This window comes from Gymnodraco acuticeps, unplaced genomic scaffold, assembly GCF_902827175.1.
Source record: "Gymnodraco acuticeps unplaced genomic scaffold, fGymAcu1.1, whole genome shotgun sequence".
NCBI classification, from domain to species: Eukaryota; Metazoa; Chordata; class Actinopteri; order Perciformes; family Bathydraconidae; genus Gymnodraco; species Gymnodraco acuticeps.
Genome location: NW_022991091.1, coordinates 1706998 through 1729942, shown reverse-complemented (window position 1 = coordinate 1729942; position 22945 = coordinate 1706998). Strand labels below are relative to the sequence as shown.

Genomic DNA, 22945 nt, shown 5'->3' with positions numbered 1-22945 from the left:
CCATGCTCCGGGGTCTTCTTCGCTGCTTTTGGTGTATTTTGTGGCGGCAGCAGCGCCACTTACAGGCCAGGCATATGTACTACAGCGTTTCCAGCACTTCCAGCGGTCTAGTGTGAACGGACACGTTAATGAATCGAATGCGTGTGAACGGAAGACTTTTTTGCGTTTGCGTATGTGTTTTACTGTATGCGTCCTCGTGGGGCCGGGGTCTAAGCCAAACTATATCCGGTCACAGAGATCTGCTATTTTAAAGTAAGGTCAACACATATCAACCCTAAATATAGTCTATATTAAGAACGAGAAAAGTCTTAACATATATATCGTTTTTTGTAAACATATGACAAATGTGTGAGGGTGATGACGTCAGAGCATCATCCTATGTGCCGGGCTTAGCCCCGGACAGCCCCAGCCCAATTTAACCCCTGGGTATTTGTGAGGGATCTCCTATATGGCATTACCCCGCTGAAGCTCACCAAAGTTTCATATATTTCATAGTTCAAAGTTTTGTCAATTGTTTTGTTTATTGGTCAAATACTGGTTTCTAATGGTTTCTGAGGAGTTTTACTGGAATGAAAGAGCACAGAGTACAGAAGCAACAAAGCATCATACTGCATTAAACCTGACCTTCACAGGTTGAAGTTCATGTGAAGAGGAGGCTTCAGTAGTAAATGGTAAATGGACTGTACTTATATAGCGCTTTATCCAGTCTTTACGACCCCTCAAAGCGCTTTACATACTACATGTCATTCACCCATTCACACCCATTCATACAGAGCAGTACCACTTGCTCTAGGACCTAACATTCACACACATTCACACACCGTTGGCCATGCCATCGGGAGCAACTCAGGGTTAAGTATCTTGCCCAAGGATACATCGACATGTTGGCTGCACGGGCTTGGATCGAACCCACAACCTTCTGGTTGAAAGACGACCACACTCCCTCGCAGCCACAGTCGCCCGTAGTCTGTCTGCACTCTGTTTAGTTGTGCTATCTTACAATCAATATAGTAAATGTGAGGTAAAGTGTGTCGCCAATGTAACCGGTTAGAACTCAAAGTTGCGATGAGGTCTTAAAATGTATGGAAAGGGTCTTAAAAGGTATTCAATTTGACTTCAGGATTCCTGCATATACCCTGTTCTAAAACCGCCCTTGTGCACTTTACATTCACCCACTCTTGCATCTAAATGAATTCCTCCTACATGTGATAATGGATTTTCTCTCTCTTATAGTGATGCTGGACCTTCTAAAGGTTTAGTTTGTGCATTGACCTTTTAGCATTATCACCGGTCCATGAAAACAGTTTTCATCGTTAGCAACACTGAATTATTCTGCTGTAACAATAACACATCTCTTATATTTATGGTACCTTCTGGAAATGTTGGTGGTATCAAACGAAATATTGCCTTGGTTGTACTTCTGACATTTTGTGTATCTCTTAATGGAACTTTCTGCATTTATATTGATATTTTTATATCCAGTTGATATCGTTTTTTTCGTTTCGTTATTACTTCTTATAGTGGTTTGTTTGTGTGTGGGATTATTGCCTATCGGGACCAGATGATTTAAGGCTCACCTGATGGCAAGGAGCTCTAAACGAATCTGATGAAGCAACATTTTAAAATGTGTTGTTTCCAATACTTTCTAAACCAGAATCTTGGTGTACTTTTGGATGACTGTTGTTTATCCTGCACCGGTTGCACCCAGGAGAGAGATATATCTGGAGAGAAGAGAAGCATTGCTCCCGTTTCTTTTTTGAATCATATTCTTGTGTTTGTGAATACGGAAACATGGCCTTCAGAGGGCGTTAAAAAAACGGCTTCTTAGAGGTGTCAGTTCTACAGATGGCCGGCTTGACTGTGAAAGTGCACTGGAAACGAGGGGGATAATGTCCTCTTGAGATGCGGTGGTGTGTGTATTCTCTATTTACCTGACCGGTGCTCGGCTCCTCCCCCACGCGCCCACAGAAAGGTGTACTGTTCGACACCGTCTCCCACTCACTTTCCCAAAGTCTCACTCTCTAAAAACAACTGCAGTAGCTTTCCAGGCTCACTGTACTGTACTGTACTTGATATGCGCTTGCCCTCTCATAAGTTTTGCCTCACACCTACTAACATTTAAAGTAATACTTGACATCTCGGACAGAGCAGGGTGTTGAAGAAAAGTGGAGTGGAGAGTGTCAAATATGTTATCAGTTTCAACTTCTGAAATACCTTTTTATATTATCACTTTGTCAAAACCTCTAAATTGAGTACAAAGCAATTCTTCTGAGACTTTGTTTAATTTAAATGTATAAAAATCAATGTTACTTAAAATCTGATATAACACAACATATCACATTTTAAACCTTTTGAAATTGTGAGGAAAGAGTCTTTTCAATTCCTTGATTTAGTTTTTCCAAGGTGGAGTATCTCAACAATCTTCATTCTGTCTGCGATAACATAAATATAATATTGCTTTATATTCTCTCATACCCACCTACCTCATATATTAAACCTGTTACATTAATCATTCCGTATCTATTCCTTCACCCTATGAACTTGGCATCATTACTCGACTAAATCAGTTTTCTTTAGTATATCTTATCTGTATAGTATTAAAATGTGTTGAATGTTTATGTTTACCTTTTTGTTCTCTGTGTCTTTTAGTCGTATGTCTATTTCTGTGTATTTTGAAACGACAAATACCAAGTAAAATTCCTTGTACATTTCCAAATTAACTTAGCCTTCTGATTACTACATCGAATCAGCCAAGTATATCAAGCTAAAGGCCTAAATTATGTCAGATCCTATTCACATTTTTTTATCCATATTTTAAATGTAGTGAAATGTGATATAGAAATATTATGTTTTTTGTGATGCAGCTTAGCTCAAGGGGTTGTAGTTTTGGTCTGTGGGTCAACTTTGTTTTTGAATTCATTTTCTTAGCCACTATCAAATAGATTTTCCTTAAATGTTGTGCAGACATTCATGGACCCCAGATTGAATCCCCCTGATTTTTGATCTTTTATCTCCAACTGGTTTAAACACATTCTTGTCAATCAATTTAGTTCATCACAGGACTACCTCTGATCTGACTAATGACCAACATTTCCATCAGCTCTGGTTAACTTTCCAGGTCACCAAATTCCAAATGGCACCAGTTTACTGAAGACTCGTATGGCATGACTTACAGTTCATAAACAGGGACTCGTTTGTTTGACCAAACAAGGGACAGGCATCATGTCTAACCCCACACAATGGTCTAGGTCAGCTCTGTGCATGCCCCCTTTTAGGAAATATGTCATCCCATCCAGCTGCCTAGTTTCTAATCCCTATAATCCAAACATTTCACAATTGTACTATCCATTCCTCCACCTCTCTTTTACATGGTTGTCCATTGAGCCAACAATAGCAAGAGGTTGCTAATGGTGACCGCCAAGGATTGATACATACACGAATGGTGTCTGACATGGCTTTTGTACTATACGGCTGCTAGCTAAATGTTCCTCCATTATTTCCTCCTCTCGTTGTTCAGCTTTGTTCCGGAAAGGACCAGGTATTGATTAAGAGGTTGCTAAGCAACAGGCTTAGTTGCCACAGAAGCATGCAGGGGAGAAAGCCAGATGTAATGTACTGCTCGGTTACAGTATGGCTCTCCTTCAGCTGCTTTTAGGAACATTTTCACTAAAACGTTGTAGTTTGAAGTCCTTTTTGAAATAAATGAAAATCACAGAAAAGAGTGTCTGCATTCACAATGTCCATTTTTAAACTATAGACTCCAGTAGTTACTTGGTGTTGTAACTTTGCAACTGCTTGTTGAAGGCTAGGGTCTGAGGTTTTTATTTGTTGCTGTATTCAATTCTGGCCTGCAAGCACACTGCATTAATCAGGGTCCCCGCGGATCCTTCAAAAGTCTTAAAAGTCTTACATTTATTTTTTGATATTCAAGGTCTAAACATTTCTAAAAGAGGGGAGGTATTCAATTGTATCTGGGGAAGAATGAGTGTGTCTATTTGTTACATTTGTATGTTTTATTTTACTTGTAACATTATTTTATATCCTGCTGCAACGTATTTGTATGTGAAATAGATAGGCTAGTGCACACTCCGCTTAGTAGGTAGCGGTAGAACGCCTTGTGTGGCTGTGATCCGCATTTTAAGGTAGAAGAAGAACGTGTTTATCCTGCTTCAGATTTGAAGGCTGCCGCGGACAAAAAGGAACACAGCACTGACAACAGGTTTAACAATGGGCAAATGTAATGACAAGTGGTTGGAGGACGACGAGTATCGTGGCTGGCTCCTATGAGGCGCGATGCGAACTTTGGCGGAAAATCTTGTAGTGACTGAGTGTTAAGTTGTCTCTACAGTGCTGAATGCAGGGGGACATTGGTTTCCATTGGTCTACTGCCATCCCATTTTTTTGTGTTAATGCGAAGGCAGTCATGTTGGGTAATGTGCATTGAATATTGTTGTGAGTTTAGTGTTTTTGACCCTAAGAAACACTGATGCATTTTTTGTATTGGTATTATTTTTTCCTTTTTAGAGGTCTTAAAAGTCATTACATTTGTACTCATTACATTGTTGAACTATAACACTGTTACCATTCAAAACAAAATTGTAGAAAAAGTGGTTCTCCAAGGACACCCAATAGCCCTTGAAGGCGGCTACAGACAGAGGAAGAATATACATCGCACTGATCTGAATGTTGTGTAAAACTTAAAACATGTGTGCTACATTTTGATTTAAACTTGGCTAGTTACAGAAAACTTTGAAACAGGATTACAATTTGTTCAGAACCCGTGGCTTTTCACTTTAAAACTCTGTACTTAACATGTGTCACACAGCTTGAAAAATTCACCAACTTTGACATTTCGCTGACAACACTCAGCGGGAAACAGCCATTCATGAGAACAACACCAGACATTGCAATCGCTGTCAAAGGCAGAGATGTGGCCTGGAGTCATGCTAAATATAAGAAGTAGAAATTCAGTAATGTTTTGTTTGGAGGTGATAAACTGTTGTTTTTCTGATTTGCTTGTAAGCCAAATACCTGTTGTGCAGTCGCATCATAAACAAAACCATTGCAACAGTGCAGGCTGTTGGATCCTGTGCACATTGTCGTAGGTGTGTAATTGAAGGAGTGTGGCTGGCTTGGCTTTGTAAGTTCACTCAAAGTGTGGCTCATGAATCGCTGAGGGTTTAAAGAGGAGATTCTCTTGACTGGATACCTCTTGAAAAGCATCACTTTGTAGTCAGACGACACCAACAACACATGCTTTCAGGGTTCTATTTGACCTCATTCACAAAGATTCAGCAGGCCCACAGTAGCTGTCAGCAGCTCCTCGCTGTAATGGAAGATGTGCACTAATAGCGATATGGTTGGGCTGTTTCCACGGCTGACGTCACGTTCTGCCAACATAAATCCAATGGGAAGCTATAAAGTTCTGCTGTCAGAAAGTTTAAGCCTCACGGGCATACTCACTGTCAGAGCTGTTTGAAGCTGGCTTCTCTCTCCTGTGGTTCTCAGAGAACCACCAGAAATCCCATGGAAAAATATCATGCTTGAAATATGTGTATCATGAGTTTGAAATGAAGTTCTGACCTTTGTTTCTTAGCGTTTATTTATCGATGGATATTCACTTGAGCTTTGTGCTCTTTTCCAACATCCACTCTTCTCATATTTTTAAAGATCGAGACATTCACATTGGCACTCAGACACTGAGAGCGCAACATTACGTTCTTTTTTCTTATCGAACAAATACATTTGAAAGGCTCTGATTTGTTTATCAATTGCACAGATTATTATCTGTAGTGTCAGACACACATGAACGTGTTGAATTGAAATACATACGTAATGCCTGTTTAGTTGCTCACAAGCTCTTCGTTGACGTCATGTATTCCAAAAATATGTTGTTTTGCATTAAATGTGTGAGCGCATCGAAAGGAGTACAATAGCTGTGCCCGGTCAAAGCATGGTTTCCCCGAGGGAACAATCTGCAGCTTAAAACCCATGCACAATCTCTAAATGCGTTATTGTATTATTGTGTTGTATTATTTTTGACAACGACCCAACAGTAAACTCTGCAAACAAGAAATGTTTTTTCACAACTGTAGGCGACCGCTTTAATCAACGAAGACATAAAGCGATAGCATCTCGGAGCACTTTGTCGACACATCAGCGGCAACTATACAGCACTAGCTGTCATGTTCCCATTTACTTTGTTTACGTGGAACATGTTTCTGTTTAGTAGTCACTTAAACATTCTTTTTATGTTTGTTTATCTCCCCCATGTTACTACTCTACTGCTGTTATTACTGTATGTAACCATGCATACTCTTACAATGGTATTCAGCTGTTTTATAGGTTCCGTTTACTTTAGGAGGGATGCATTAGGGAAAAATCTTAGGTTTCGCTAGCGATACAGACTCTTGTTCATTTCTCTCAATCTTTAATTATTTTCCTTGCCTCACACTGTTGCAAAAATACATTTTCTATTGATTTTCCTATTGCAATTTACAGTGATGATTTAAATCTGCCATAATCATTTTAAGTTTCCAAATAACTTGGATTAATAAAGAAATTAAAGGTTATATGCAGCCCTGCCTTCCAATAAGAGTTGTATCATTGTTACACATCTTAGGGGCCGGCCCCACGAGGACGCATACGGTAAAACGCAAACGCAATCGCAAAAAAGGCTTCCGTCCACACACAATAGAGAGGCGAAGTCACGCCCATCTCCTTCCGGTCCATGGGACCTTATTTCGGAAAAAGAATGTATTGAAGTCAATGGAGAGAGAACTTATCTTTCGATCCAGTTGGAATTGTGCCATGAATTACATATGATGTTTGTCAATGTTAAAAAATAATTTCCATGTCAAAAAGTCACAGTTTGTCGTAAAACTGTTGAAATATAAGACTATGACTAATACGCAACTAGAAAGACTACAAATCCCAGAGTCGCGTAAGTGATGTCACAATTGTTTTCCTCCACTAAGATCAGTGCCATATAGATATCATCTATCTATATGGCACTGGCTAAGATAACTTTAACAAGATGTGCCTGTGTGCTTAGTACAGGGCTCTGGACTAACTTTTTTCACCATCCTCCCAGAAACGTCCCGAAATACAATCTAAGCCGTCCCGAAATTAATGAGGACCGTCCCGAATTTAAAATGTTAGTTTTTCTACATTATCATTAGTTAAAATCATTCAAAGTGACCTTTAACATAAATAAAACATCATACAAATCATTAGATGATAATTCATCAACCTTTTTACTTGAGTAAATCATTCAATCACATAAACAAAGGCCAAATATATTTAAACAAACACATAAACGAGAAAGTTACTCTAATATTGAATCAAGTCCCATCCAATTAACAAAAAAATCCAACACTCTGTCCTGAAGACAGAACCCAGAGTAACCACTAACCAGGATGACAGTCTGTAACACAGTCAGGAGACCTTTACAAACGGCCCCGCCCCCTATTTTTGTTATCAGAAAATGATTGTATAGAGGCGATTACACGGAGCCGTTTGACCCCCCAGAGCGCTCCGTTTGCAGATCTATCCACCTTGGGACCCGTTATCGTTTGCGGGGTCAGTTTCTATCGTTTTGTTACGGCCTTGTGTAAATTAAAGGGCTATACGCAAGAGAAACTATGCGGATAAAACCCGTTTCGTCCTCGTGGGGCCGCAGCCTTATTTGAAAGCACTTTAGTGATACGTGTTAACACCACATGAAAAGAGTCAGGAACCCATAGGGAGCATTAATCATTTCTACCCCAAATGCACAATTGTCTATTTAAATTGAGCAGGCAGATGGTTTGTTGCCTTTATCTGGGCACAAACCCATCCTGATATACAAAAAATGCTGTCTTTTACCAGAATACAAAAGCCAGATCTTTTCAGATTTCAATTTGTTATTTGCACCCCACAGCTTTCTAAAAAAAATGTAGTTCTCACATTTGTTTTTCCCTGTTGTCACAATAAAGCAGGGGGCTGAATCACTGTGACTCAAGGCCTGCTATTCTTCTCGGAGATGAATATTCGCTATTGCCCAAGGTGAAAATAGGAGAGTGAGCCAGCTATTGTTTTGTCATCTGCGTTCTCGTGTCTGTTTTGCTTCTTGAAATAAAGGTTTGTCCAACCCCTGCTGTGCTCCCACACAGGAGACACGTGACAGCCAGATTAATGATAGAGGTCTTTAACGTGATGCTCTGTCGCCAGTAGATACAGTGTGGACCTCTGTCATTAGGTTGGTAAAGGGCTATAGTAGAGCACATTGTAGGAAGATGTGGGGGAAGTAACCGCTTTTAAATCAAGTTTTCTTTAAGATGCAAATGAAACTGGTCAATGACTGTCATGACTAATGTTGCTGTCTACAGACAGAATGGTATAGTCATGTCTCCTACCAAACGAATGCAGTAGATGGAACAAGCTTTCATTCAAGATTTTTCAAGGCAAAACCAGAATTAGGAAACATGATGGTACTCGTTGTTGAATAGTTCTGCAGGTACCGTAGGCTCAGCACTCGACAAAACACAATCCTACTTGGCTAAATTAGTTTAGGGCAGGGGTCGGCAATCCGCGGCTCTCGAGCCTCTTTAAGCCCTCTGCTCTGGCTCCCTTGAGTTTAGACAAAAATAAGAAGGAAATAAAATAAAAGTATTTGTAGGACTATTTATATTTTGTTGCAAGGTTGAAAATGTTTCGTATTTTGAGGTGATACTGTGACACATAAATAAAAAACAAAACGGTTTTAATTAGGTCAACTAAATAAATATGCATCACATCCTGCTACGGTCCCGCACCAGCGCCTTTCTTGCAGGTGAATAACCTGACCCCCGGCTCGATGAGCGAACTATGGATAAATCAAAGAAAAGAAAAGTACCGGAGGAACACAGGATTTAATTCTGTGTGGACAGAGTTATATGCTTTCACAGCAAACGATGCTGGTTTACCGGTATGTTTGATATGTAGAGAGAAGTTGTCAACGGTGGTGCAGCCTTTACATATCGAGGAACAACAAGGGAGAGGAAGACAGCTGACGATCTTCTGTCATAATTCAATGGGGTATGTCATTTATTTCAGAAAACACTTTTTGTTATATTCCATGGAATGCTCTTAACGTCCCGATAGCAATGAATATATTAAATGCTTTGACAATAAATACATAAAAATATTTCATCTGTGGAAGCCGTAGCGCTGTAAAAAGCACGACCAATCATCTGAGCCGGCCCGGCTAAAGTAACTGGATGGCCTAACTGCCTGTCAGCCTTCCATCTATGCACAAACTTATCTCGTGCCCTCATTGGTCATGTGCGCGTTCGTGTGTGTTGGAGGAGGGACTCTGTAAGGAAGTCTGACGGCCCGTCCACACAGCGGCGTGCGTTGACGCTTGCCGGCGGGCGTGTCTGACACTCGACCAACAACCAATCACATGAATCTCCCGCCCCTGACACACAAGCAGCGGTTTGATTGGCTAGAGCTTGTACTGGCATATGATTCGATTAAATTCAGTTCGGCTAAAAGTGACGTCACCCCATTCAAAGTGAATGGGCAGAAGCGTTGGAAGCTTCAACGCACGCCGCTGTGTGGACGGGCCGTGAAGGAAGAGGCAGATTTTTTCCGGTTGTGTACTTTCAAATTCTAGCGCACTCGAGCTGGTTTCTCCATTCTTACCTCCCCTACCTTTAACTCTTTTTAGGGTGCAGCTGTATGTTTTATTTATTTCAAAGTGGGCCCATTTTAATTATAGTTTTTTTTCCTTCAAATGTGCAGAGGACTCTCCAAGTGCTGTTTAATTTATTTTAAAGTAGGCCTGTGTATTATTTGTAATTCTCCTTGTAAGAGTTATTTGTTTCTTATTAGAGGTTAACAGTTTTATATAATGTAATGCATAATAAATGCAAAAAACTGTAGTTTTTGTCTATGATATAACAATAAATACAACTTTATAAGCTATCAAGCTATGAAATATGTTTTGTGGCTCCAGACAAACAATTGTTTTGGAAAAGGGAGCAAAAAGGCTCTTTTGGTCAAAAAGGTTGCAGACCCCTGGTTTAGGGTCATTGTAAATAGTAAGGTTATCCTAAAGTGAAACTGAGGCAGTTCATCAGGGATTAGAAATATTTACATACTGTAGTATGCAAATGGCAATAAAGAAGAGTATGTTGAAGTACATGGGATTTTTTAACTGTTTTCTGTTGTTATATACTGTGATGTATGGCCTTCAAAACAAGGCAGGAATAGCTAAAATAACTATAGACCATGATCCAGGGCTCTGAATTCACACCTTTCTTATTTTTCCTGAATCTCTTCACTTGTAATGTAATAAGGCAAACTCGTATTACAGCCCACATTTCAGCATTTCATCTGTATTTTGTATCAAAGAGTTACACAGCTTGGTTTGTGTTTTTATTCTCCTGGCATTGCTGCTGCATTTCAAATAAGGAATCCAATGTCCCATTTCTGTATTTATAATCCAACATTACAACACCAGAGGGTTTTTAAAGGTGTATTAGAGTCTGTTAGATCCTTTGTAGGGAGTCATGATCAGTGACGCATGAATAAAAAGAGTCATTGTTAGACCAATGCATGAGCAGGCTCTTTAATAGAAATGGAATAAAAGCCTGTTCAGTTTGTCCACATCTGATACATTGGCGGTTCCTCCACACAGGTCACACAGTCCATATGGTTGTATTACTTTTGTGTGAGATGTCTGAGCAAGAAAATGTTTTCGTGTTGTGTGGGAGTATTTTACTCAACAGTAACAAAACTTGCTTTACTCGGCCTTAAAAGAAGCTGCTCACCCACCATTGGTCTGGCTGTCAGTGGAGAGTTGCTGCTTTGCTCTGTCCAAATGAGGCCTGAGCCGAATATAAAATGATCAGATTGTCGTGCCCAAATGAAGTGGGAAAGTTTTGAAGAAAATAAAAAAGGTGTTATAATTAATGCTGCATACTGTAGTCTGTGCAGGGTTGAGCTGTGAGACTTGCAGTTAGTCATCATTCAGGTTCGACAGACCGGTGGGAGACATGGTTTGGAAGGGACAGATGCAGACATTTCTTACACTTTTAAAATCATGTCATAAATAGTAATAAGTAAGAGTAATAATATCCTTTGGAAGAACAGATTTGTGGTAGACAGTGTGCAGATAAATACTTGTAGTCAGGGGCGGTGGGTGCTGTAGGCTAGGGAAGGCTAAGCCTTCCCAAATATTTGTGTCACTGCATCCTGGTAAAATTAAAATATAATGTTTGTGTCTTTGACATTAGCGCTGCTATGCAGCCACCAGTAAACTGCACTACGAAGCCAGTTCAACAGACCCTGGATATGTTTGAGTTATCTTAACTAACCCTAACAAACGAGATCTCGCTATGCGGTCCTACGACGCTGGTTATCAACTTGGTAAATCAACCCAGGGTTTCTCTCTCCAGCTGAGAACGCGTTCAAGGGGCGGGACTAGCAAAATTTGACCAATCACAAACATGGACAAGCGTACTGACAGCGCAGCGTCATACATGATTAATGAAAATGAAACTAATATTAGACAAATATGAAGAAGTTCAACTTTAAACATCCATGACTTAAACACTTTATCCAGGATAAAAGCAACATACAGTTGCACATGCAAGGTGAATACAGAACAGCTGGTTAAAAAATAAATAAACTACAGAGTGTTTGAATGCGTAGGCCTACATTAGCAGGTTTATGATATCACTGCCTCATCTAAGACACGAGTGATCTGACTTATTTATTAAATAATTAACATAATTACATTTGAGTTGAGTGTTTTGTCAACTTAATGTGTTGCTTAAAATAATACTTCTGCATATAGGCTATGTGACACTGCAAGTGTTGCACTGCCAGATACGGCTGGAGAAGCTGGCTCAGATAAGGAAATATGATATATTATATGATCGATGATGTGATTGATGATGTGATATGAATGATAAGTGCGACACGTCGGCGTCTTCCCTGCATACGGCAGTTGTTCTGTATTTCCTTTATCCTGTAATATGACTTGATAGATTTAAACTCTGCACACTGAGCTCTGACTGCTCAGCAGGCGGTGCTTTCACTGAGAGTTGACCTCGGTTGATCTCTTATCTATTGACGCCGGAGGCGGGCAGCGTCAGGTAAAAAAAGTTATTTAGCCTCCCCAAACCTGAGCCTCACGCGCCGCCTATGCTTGTAGTCATTAAATGTTGTCTTTCTTGCTGCCACATGTATATCCACTTTCTACATGACATGTGTTTGTACAATGTGGTCCATAAGGAAAAGTAAAGTGCATACAGCAGACTATTGGGGGGGGGGGTGATTGTTTGTACATAGACACAGGGACTAACCAATACTCCTAAGCCCCTTTCACACATTAACTGCAAACCTGGAACTACATTACCCAGAGGAGCTGTATGTGAGAACGCAAATGTCTGAGTTATTGAAATAGACTTTACCCCACTTCCCTAGCACTAAGTCTGTCTAATAAAGTGCTGTTGATTGATAGACGTGTGTGAATAGGGCTGCTCATAATCTGTAGAATTGATGGCAAAGCATAGCGCGTATCAGTGTCGTTTTCATGTGTCTGGCGCTAACCCTTGCTACATGACTCATGACTTGAGAATTCTTTCACATAGATGCTGTAAGAAAGATGATGTCGCCCAAGGTGGTTTCTGACTGTTAGTATTAATTATTATTGACAAAAAAGTGATCCGACTCCACCGTCTTGTAATAACTGTAAGTGAGATTTTGCCCCCTTAAATTGTTCTTTCAATTTGATTAATTACATTTTGACCAATGGCAACCCACATGCTTCTTTTGCCAACTTTCAGCCTATAGGATCCAAAGGTGTTTCGGTTAAGATCTGTCAAACAAACTCTCCAAAACTGGTGGAAGAGGAGGGTCTTGGATAGGGATGGGTATCGTTAAGGTTTTAACGGTTCTACTACTTTTATCGATACCGCTTATCGGTCCGGTCTTTTAACGGTACTCTTATCGGTTCTTTTGGGGAAAAACAACTAAACTAATTGTGAACAAAACTAACATTGCTTTTTATTTAAATTAAATAAATAATATTTCACATCAAAAGAAACAACAATGCTTTAACAAATCGTATTAAATAATCTGATGACAGAATAGCTGAAACTTTAACAAAATAAATAACTCGGTTACCTCTAATCATTAACCCATGTTTGTATAATGTAGTTAACTCCGTGTGTTGCTGCTAGCATACATAACACCTGACGTGGAAAAGTTACTCGTGGATGGGGCTACAGAGCTGCTAGAAAGACAGTCGAACCCGGTGCATTCCTCCGTCTGAATGTGGTGCACTTTTGATAAATGTTTCGACAAATTGCTCGTGTTACCGCCCTCACATGCTGAACACTTATTGCACTTTTGGTAACGAGGATTGTGCACATCGAGACGGGTAAAGTTTAACCACACCTCGGAGCGAGTTCTCTCCGCCATCTCCTCCGTGTGTGTGTGTTGCTGCATGTAGCAGCTGCGTGTGTGTAAACTGCCCCGCCCACTCGCAAGCAAGCGGGGGAGAGAGATCTCTCGACTGGATTGGAAATATCGAAAATACTAAAAATAATCATAGACACATTTTGCAGTCTTTTTGCGTATTAGAAACGGAGTTGGCAACACTAATACTGCAATATAATGTTTGTGTAGCAATAATACATACGACATATTTTGTACATGTCTCCAGTACCGATAAAAAGAACGATAACGTCGGAGCTTAACGGTACCACGGTCTTTAATAATTCAGGCCCGGGGCCCGTTTAATGCCGGGGCTCGGTACCCATCCCTAGTCGTCGTGGACCATGTCGAACTGTGACTCGTGGTGTGGTTAGTCTTTGAAAGCAAACTGACAAACCACACGGTGTGTAAACAGCAGACTCTGCTAATTACGAGCTATTTATAAAGGATCTCAATCTTAAATATAATGTTCAAGCCATGTATATTTATGTTAATCTTTGGTAACTATGGTGACTATGGACGTCAGCATGTGAATGCTGGGAATGTTCCCCTAATCCATCAGATTGCCAGAGCAGTAAATGCTGAGGTCTGCTGCGGAGGTTTCCTACTACGTGTGCTCTGGCAGTCCATTAAGTAACCCACAGCAGTAATGCTGTCTTTTTCTTTGTCCTTCCATAACATGCAGTTTCACACAATACCAATTATGAGCTTATATACAAATATATTTTTAACACCAGAAAGCATAATTCTGTACGTAACGTAATAAAAAACAATTTAAGTGCTACATGACCTGCTGTCAATCAACACAATTTCTTTTTTTTTTACTTCTTGTTTTTCTTCTGGTCCAATATTTTGTACATATACTATTGTTAATATTCTGCTATCCATTATTCAAAAAATATTGTTGAAATAATCTAATTACCAAACATTATCTGACCCTCAAACATCAAGTCAGTGCAGGTTTTTAAGCTCAGCTGGAAGAATGTTCCAGTGTTTGATGGCTGTAAATGAAAATGCAGATTGTGCAAAGGCAGTGCGCCTCAGTGGGACGGTTATATCTGCATTTAGTGCAGATCTTGAGTTTGTGCTACTCTGCTCACAGTGGAGCTGGAAAAAGCTCCTCAATGGTGGTGTTGTAGCATTGTTAATGATCCTGAATACCAATCCAGCTCTTGTAAGCAGAACACGATTTTCAAAACGTCTCTTTGTGATCCAACTTTTTCACAGCTTCTGATCTTCTTGTGTCTTTCTGTTTAAGTTGAGAGTAGAGCTCAAATAAATGAGATGTAACTGTGACCGATCGTTGAGGTAATATTTCAAGCAAAAGGGCAAACAAATGAATAAATGTGCCTCGTTACAGCCTGGTGGTGAGGATTTGCTGCATTTCTTTGTCTTATGTGATAGAAACTCTGAAACAGAGGTAACTGCACTGGGGACAGGAAGATGTATCTCACTTCACTGGCAGAATGGTTTCTGTTAATCAAGAAACAAAGTCTTAAGGGCTAAATGCTGTTCTTGAGGCGAAGGAAAAGGTACCGTTCTTTTGGAAAATGCATTATTTAAAACATTTATATGAAAAAATTAAAGCATTGCCTTGACCCTAAAAATAACAACATATATAATTGCATGTAAAACCATTCTCCATACTCACCTTTTTATTGTGCCTACCCCTGCCTCATTTTTTTTGTAACTGAATAATGGTCGCTGCTGCCTCTTTTGTCTGAGCTGAGAGTGGAAGTGGAAGGGCTCTGAACTCCCCCCTCCTCTTCATCACCCGTCTATTTCTACTCCTCTTCTGCTAAAGCCTCTCTTTATGGAGTTGAAAGATACGAATCTGAGGTATGTTAGTAATTTTCTGTCCGAGCAGCACCAAGGTACAGCGATAAGGAATATGTGTGTGTGTTCAGGGGGGAAAGAGAGTAGCTTGTTAACGTATGATGTAGGAGGGGAGTTTGCCTGGCAACAGGTGCAAAGCCTGGGATGAGACAGTTGATGGTATATACTTTTCTCCCTGCTGTAACCACCCCCCTGCTCTTTCTACCACGCGCCCCTCCTGCCTCCCTCATCATCCCAAGCTGCCTTTTGATGAAGTGATGATCACTTTGACCTCACCACTGACAAGTAAAGCATTCAACGTCATAAAAAATGCATGAAGTTGATCTTCAATTAAAAAAGGTTTGATGTTGTTGAAGGTAATTTGCGAAGGGTTGACATCTAAACGGCACAGGCTGACTGGGTTTGTCTCCTCTTTAATGTGTTTGCATTTTAATTGTGGATGTTTGTTGTGCGTGTTTGTGAGGAGTGGGCTGAGGAAGACGTTCGCCTGATGTCAGAGGTTGATGTGGGTGTATGAGTCATGGCGGGGGTGGTGGCGGCTGTTCCGATGGTTTGACGACAGTGTCTGCTGTAGCAGATGGTTTCAGTCACCATGGAGGGGGGGGGCACAGTTCGAGGTACAGTCAGAGATGCTGTTACTTCAAAAGGTGGCCGATTGTCAGTATCCTTTGTAAGAGGTGGTTAGAGATAATACACACAGTAAGAGGTGATTTAACTTGACTTACAAAGGCTTTTTTAAGAATACACTCGAGTTGAATGCTTTTCAATGGTATGAGTTTTCAATTAAATATTTTCACTCCCACAAGTTTCCATAAATGCATAGACCGAAAAACCAGGACCTCTCGGTTTCTGTTATGTTGCTTTCGATCATTCAACCCACCATTTTGGAAGTGCATTGATAAATCACTGGCGTATCCCTTTATTTAAATTGTATTTATGAAGAGATGAATGAAGAAAAGAAAAATATATATTTATTTATATTATTTTTGTTACAATAATATGTTTGTCACTGTCTACTATTGTAATTATTGATACTAATTACAATAGTATTAATGAATTTGTTGCATCCAGTCCACAATACTTAGAAAGTTCACCTCTCCAATCATACACCCTAGTGCAGGGGTCGGCAACCCCTGGCACGCGGCACCGTAACCAGTGGCACACTAGGAATAAGTGGAATATTTCCCAGAGGAGTCAACTTTATTACCAAATATGTGGATGTATACTAGTTCATTGAGGTTAGTATTAGCCTGTTTTACCTTAAAGGGGTACACAATTAAGAGAAAAACTAATCTAGTTATGGAAACATTGATGTATTTTTAGTAAGTTAACTTATTTAAAGAGGGAAATAACCTTAGGTATCACTTTTTAAAACTATGATTACTGATATTGGAATATTACATGTTTTAAGGCCATTTTACTTAAAATAAATGGTATATTTCTACTAACATTGAGGATGACACATTTAAGAGTGCAATAGAGAGAGAGATAAAAAAGAAAGTTCTCCTTGAGGGAAAAGGGCAGAATTTATCTCACAGACTGACCTACTTTTAAATATCTGAACATCTTAAAACAGGAGGGTTTGAAGGGGCTACATCAAAGATTCTGGAAATGCTAGAGAGCCAGTGCACCCATAGGAAAAATACCCATTTGGCTAAAATTGTTGTCGCAACATGATTCACAATATTGAAGGGAATGATCCTTTTTGGATCATTATTCTTATTTTTATTGACAATGATAATGGTGTGATATTTTTTTCTTCTGCAAAGAGACTTTTCCAAGCAAAGATTTGTTTCTAACGGTTGTAAAATATGATATATAGGCCGTGACATTTCTAAAGAACAACATAACTTTATTCAGTAAGTAATTTGCCTTTAACTGTTATAAATCTTCCTGGTATTGATCGATTAAAGCCACTCTCAAACTGAGTTATCTAAAGTGATGTCTTTATTCAGGGAGCAGAAAACAAGTAACATTACATCCTCCACTATTCGGATTGGATTGATTTGCCAAAGAATATGCTACACAGTAATACTTTTTTTAGAAGAGAATGTTCTGGTATGAGCCATTTATTTCTATTTTATCAGAACATTCTGTAAATCAAAAATGCTCCTCACTGTTACCAGTTAAACCTTGCACAGACTATAATTTAATGTGGGTGAAAATGTTATGGTTCTCTGTACCTTTTTTATGTTATATGATGCAAGGAAAATAGCCCCAAGGTAACTATTCAACACAACATTATTACAAGCAGCATTATACGGGCTGCTTACACCAAGTCATGACTCTCAAGTTGAACACAGACTTTTGCGGATACACTCAAAACACTTTTCAATAGTTTACTTTATTTGTAAAATATTCACAATGAAAAGTAATAGGCATTGTTGTGACTTCACAGAGGCTCACAGCACTAACCAACACACAGTTTATTCAGTGCACATGCATCATGCTAGATTCAAAGCCCTTACAATAATCACGGTTCTTCGCACTTAAACTCTACTTGATCTGAGAAACAGTTTGTTAAATCTGATTTTTGGAGGTGAAGTTTGTTAGTTCATCCAAAAACAAACCTAAATGCACTGTGGTTTTCCCTCCAAGCTCCAGAGAGGCTAATACACTAACTATTAAATGCACTAAACACAGCACACACAGAGTAGAGCAACACATACACATACACACAGGCACAGACTGTAGTAAAGCTGAATGGCACAACTGTGCTCAGCACGGCTGGTCTTAAGGCTTTTGCAGCAGAAGCAGTTCTTGTGCAGAGACTGATCCACTGAGCTAGCGATGTTCCGCCTCTCAGTTGGATACCTTAGTATTTCTTATGGAAAGTTTACTGTTGGCTTGTCTTCCATATTTCAGAGTTTAGGTGTCATATCTAATCAGACGTAAAGTTGATCTAGATCATTCTGAATTCTCTAAATTCTCAGTGTAGAGGTCAATTCACCCGCTGCTATCAAAGAAACATTGTGTGTAAGCCAGCCTTGTGCATTTAAAGATATAAACACAGTCCAGGGAGACAGTCCAACCCGCCTCTTCTCCTTCTTCCACCTAATGACACATTACAGCTCAGCACATGTTACAAGATCTTCAAGCCAATAACTTATTTTAGCGGGGCGGGTATTGAATTAGGCACTACTTTTTCCCTCTCTGCCTCCCCCTTTCCTCCTCTCCCTTCTGTTTCTGTACCCTACTTGACAAAGTGCAAGGCCTCCGCTGCCACCACAGAGCCTTTGCTGCTGTCGAGGCTGGTGACCATCTTGAAGCCGGATCTCAGCGCGAGCATCACTGTCTCTAGTTTCAGACAGTCAAGCGTGCACAGGAATGTGCTGTCCTCCTTCAGAACGAGCCTCGAGCCCGGCTCCGACTTGATGAAGTGTCGAAACTGGATCACGTTGGACGACACCTCAAATTCTTCTGGGAAGCCGTCCAGGCGGCTCTTGGAGATCTGCACCAGCCGGCCTTTGACCTTGTCGATGAAGGCGGAGTCACTGCAGTACACTTTGAGGCCCTGAGACCTCTCATGGCTGTCTGTCACCTCCAAAAATGCTGCCTCCCGCTGTGCCGCCCTCTGACTTTCCCACTCGACAACGGCTTCCACCAGTTCACTCAGGCGGTAAAAATCAGCTTCCCGGCGCAGGAGCCCAGCCTCGCGGAAGTCGTCAGGCAGCTGAAGCTCTCCGGTTCGGAGGTAGTTGAGCACATGGCGAAAAACCGGACCATCTCTATCGATGAATGGGTTGCCCATGGAATCAGTGTGCTGAACAGGCTTCTTGCCATTGGCAAGCTCTTCCAGGAAGGAGCCCTGGTGTTTGGAAAGGGTGGTCCGGTGTGCGGTGTACAGGAACCCCCCTACGTTCAGAGTGATGGTGCCTGAGGAGGGCTTCTTGAAGCTCTTGCTGGGCTGCAGCAGGTCCGGGTTGATGTGCCTCAGTTCACTTTCCATCCTTCTGAGGTTCCATTCCATTCTCCAGTCACCCTCTCCAGCCTCGACCCAGCCGCCTCAGAGCTGGTGTGTCTGCAGCACGAAACGAGTCTGGCTTTTTCTTCCTTTTTGGATCTGGCAGTGAGTCTGTGCTGCCGCTGAGAAAATGAAAAGGTGTTGTCAGCTGTCGTACAGTGAGAGCGAATGTGTCCGAGAGAGTGTGAAGGTGGATGGGTGAGTGATGTCTGGCAGAGAAGCTACAGTGAACTGGTTTCTGAAAACAGACTGGCTCTCTGTGCTGCTTGCTGTCCCTCCTCTCCCTTTCTCTCCCTCTCTCTCCCTCTTCAGGAGTGGGCGGGCAGACAGCGTCACACTCAGGGAGGAGAGAGAAGGGATATGCAAACAAAAGAAGAGTGCAGACTCTCTGAGATCTTTCTTTCTTGCTCTCTTTTCCTAATTATCTCTGTTAAAAAAGGTGCTGAGCTCTAACACGCACGCACGCACACAGCCTTCACCAGATGGAGGGGGGTTGCTATATTCTTTTATGGTGTGAAACCATCTCGGCTTGTGTGAGCCTGAATTTGAAATTCCCTTTGCAGCCAAATCCATCTGGTAATCACACACAGTGCTACATGTGAACTGTTTGAAAAGAAATCCAGTTCAATACAGGGCTTAACTGCAATCTTTTTTTGTCTCATCTCTCATATCACTTCAGGGAGAAGTACGATTCCAACATTACTTATGTAAATGAGAGCAATAGGCGGTGCATTTATATATGCACATCCTGTTTTGGTTTTTGCAAGGTAACAAGCAGTCCACTGTCCTACTGGATGTTGCCTATGCACTGATTAAGTGTGTCTTGTGTGTGCACTGACTTGTGGGTCATGTGGAGGAAATGGGCCAATTACAGTGAATGGTCGTCAGGGCAGGAAGTACAGGTTATGAATTGGCTTATGCTTTGGCCTGCAGCCCCTCTCAGGGGAGCTGTGTGTGTGTGTGTGTGTGTGTGTGTGTGTGTGTGTGTGTGTGTGTGTGTGTGTGTGTGTGTGTGTGTGTGTGTGTGTGTGTGTGTGTGTGTGTGTGTGTGTGTGTGTGTGTGTGTGGTGTGTGTGTGTGTGTGTGGTGTGTGTGTGTGTGTGTGTGTGTGTGTGTGTGTGTGTGTGTGTGTGTGTGTGTGTGTGTGTGTGTGTGTGTGTGTGTGTGTGTGTGTGTGTGTGTGTGTGTGTGTGTGTGTGTGTGTGTGTGTGTGTGTGTGTGTGTGTGTGTGTGTGTGTGGTAATAATTACAAATCATCTTAAAATACACAGGGCCTGTAAATGTTAGTGTAATTGATTTGGCTTTTAGACAGCTTATTTGTGACTAAAATAAAGCAATCTTTGTAGACAATCAGATGTGGTGCTCCATGCTAACATGTAAGCATACTGGACACTAGGGGTGTAACGGTACACGTACCCGTACCGAAATTATTCGGTACGGGCCCTTCGGTTCGGTACAGGTGTGTACCGAAGTGTACCGAACGAATATAACGTTAAACGTAAAAAATTGAGAACGTGAATAACTTTTTGGAAGTAATCTCAGGTGCTGCGTCGCAGCATTCAGAGTAATTTGCTCACATTGGGTTCAACGCGTCATAGAGCGAGCAAGTCATTTCATTGGATGAGAGGCATACTATGAGAGCTGGTCAGAGGGATGCGTTCAAATGTAGTCAGTAATTTGAGGAACTGTCGAAATGGCGAACGCAGATACAGTTGAGCTCGAAAATCCTCCAGCATCATTGAAGTCTCCGGTTTGGGAACATTTTGGTTTCGCAGTTACGAACAAGGATGACGGACAAAGACAGGTGGACCGAACCAAAGCTGTTTGTCAGCATTGTTCAACTAAAATTGGTTACGCGGCTGGCAATACATCAAACTTGCACACTCTTGAAAAGGCATCACCCGAACGTGAATATCACCGGTACCAAAAGAAAAAATGACTGAAGTGCAAACCCAACTCCCACTAGCATTTAAGCCTCCATCACTCGCAGAAAGTTCAGACCGAGCCAAAGCTATTACAAACGCCAAATATCCTTATGTTGCCATGTTAGCAAAGCGCTACCTGGCTGTATCTGCTACCTCTGTCCCTAGAGAGGGTGTTCTCCACAGCAGGAGACATTGGTAGTGCCAGCAGATCTGCCCTTTCGGCAGCAATGTGGACAAGTTAATTTTTCTTTAAACAACATGAAAATACAATGACAAGCAAGTCCTAATGTCAAACTGGCTGCTTAGGTGCTAGTACAGTTCAGTTCAAATACAGATTATTTCAGTTCATCGACATGCTGCACCTTAATGTTCATTTTATTATATGTTGTATTTATTTGAGTGAATATTCACAGTTTAATAATAATTAAAAACCCAAAACTAATAGTTTATGTTTTGTGAGTACTAGTACAGTAAAGTTCAAATACAGATTATTTCAGTTCATCGAAATGCTGCACCTTAATGTTTATTTTATTATATTTTGTATTTATTTGAGTGAATACATTATTCACAGTTTAATAATAATAATAAAAATATATATATATATGTTTTGTTTTGTGAAAAAAAATTCTGCTGTACCGAAAACATACCGAACCGAACCGTGACCAAAAAACCGAGGTACGTACCGAACCGAAATGTTTGTGAACCGTTACACCCCTACTGGACACTGATGATTGATAATGATCATGCAGTATTATATATTAAATATGGCATTGCATGGCAGATTTATCTCAATGTATTAACATCCAGGTGAAGCTGTGTTTGTTTGTTAGACCAGGGGTTCCCAAACTTTGCCATGCCAAGGACCCCCATATAGCATTATCGTCTGGCGGGGACCCCCCTGTTGCAATAATCAGTTATTCTTCTAAACATTTTTTGTATTTATCTTTTGTTTGTCATTCATTACATTCATTGTGTCTTCTGTTATAAACATTCTTAACACAATATTAAACAGTAATATCAACAGTAAACATATTTTTAAAGTGATTTCTGTCTTTATAATATTATATAATTTTGAACAGTAATATGAACAATTAACATATATTTTTAGCATTTTTTCAAGCTACTTATGCCTTAATAGTATTATATATAATATTCAACAGTAATATTAACAATAACCATATTCATATATATAAACATCAATATTTGCTACATCCGTGCTCTCATCTAGCTGCAGAGCGAAATATTCACTAGCTCTCACTTGCTCCAAAAGCTGAGCAGATACTCAGTTTCACTCTCAGTAGCAGCAGCTCAATTCTGATTGGCTTGAAGGGCGGTCATGTGATTTAAAAAAAATAAAAAAAAATATATATATATATATATATATATATATGAATAAGTAAAAAAGATTAAAAGATTGGCATCAAAGGACACATAGATTGATAGATATGCAGTTATTAATAATACAAAAAAAAGAAAATGTAACTTTAAAAAAAAAAAACATTCCCCTTTCCCTCAAACTTTGCGTGATGCCTGGCGGCCCCCCGGGGGGTTGGGCCCCCACATTGAAAAACACTGTGTTAGACTACCCACCTACAAATCAATGTTGCAGTATAGTCTGGCTACTTCGACTACAACATGGTGAGTAAATGATTTACGGAAACAACATAAGATCAAGAGATAAATAAATCAATACCCTTACCGGATTTTGCCGATGTGTTTATGTGGATCAAAAGTCGTAAATAATCTACAA

At 40.4% G+C, this 22945-nt stretch overlaps 2 protein-coding genes across 5 annotated transcripts in view; one reads left to right on the top strand and one right to left on the bottom strand.

Annotated features, from left to right (window-relative positions):
• The window catches only part of LOC117560067 (general transcription factor IIF subunit 2-like), a 71119-nt gene that overhangs the window by 8839 nt on the left and 39335 nt on the right, over positions 1-22945 (top strand). The window lies entirely within an intron of this gene.
• kctd4 (potassium channel tetramerization domain containing 4) lies at positions 17632-19579 on the bottom strand. The gene has a single exon (XM_034236826.1). The coding sequence runs from the start codon at positions 19274-19276 to the stop codon at positions 18500-18502; it is 777 nt and encodes a 258-aa protein (XP_034092717.1). The 5' UTR covers positions 19277-19579; the 3' UTR covers positions 17632-18499.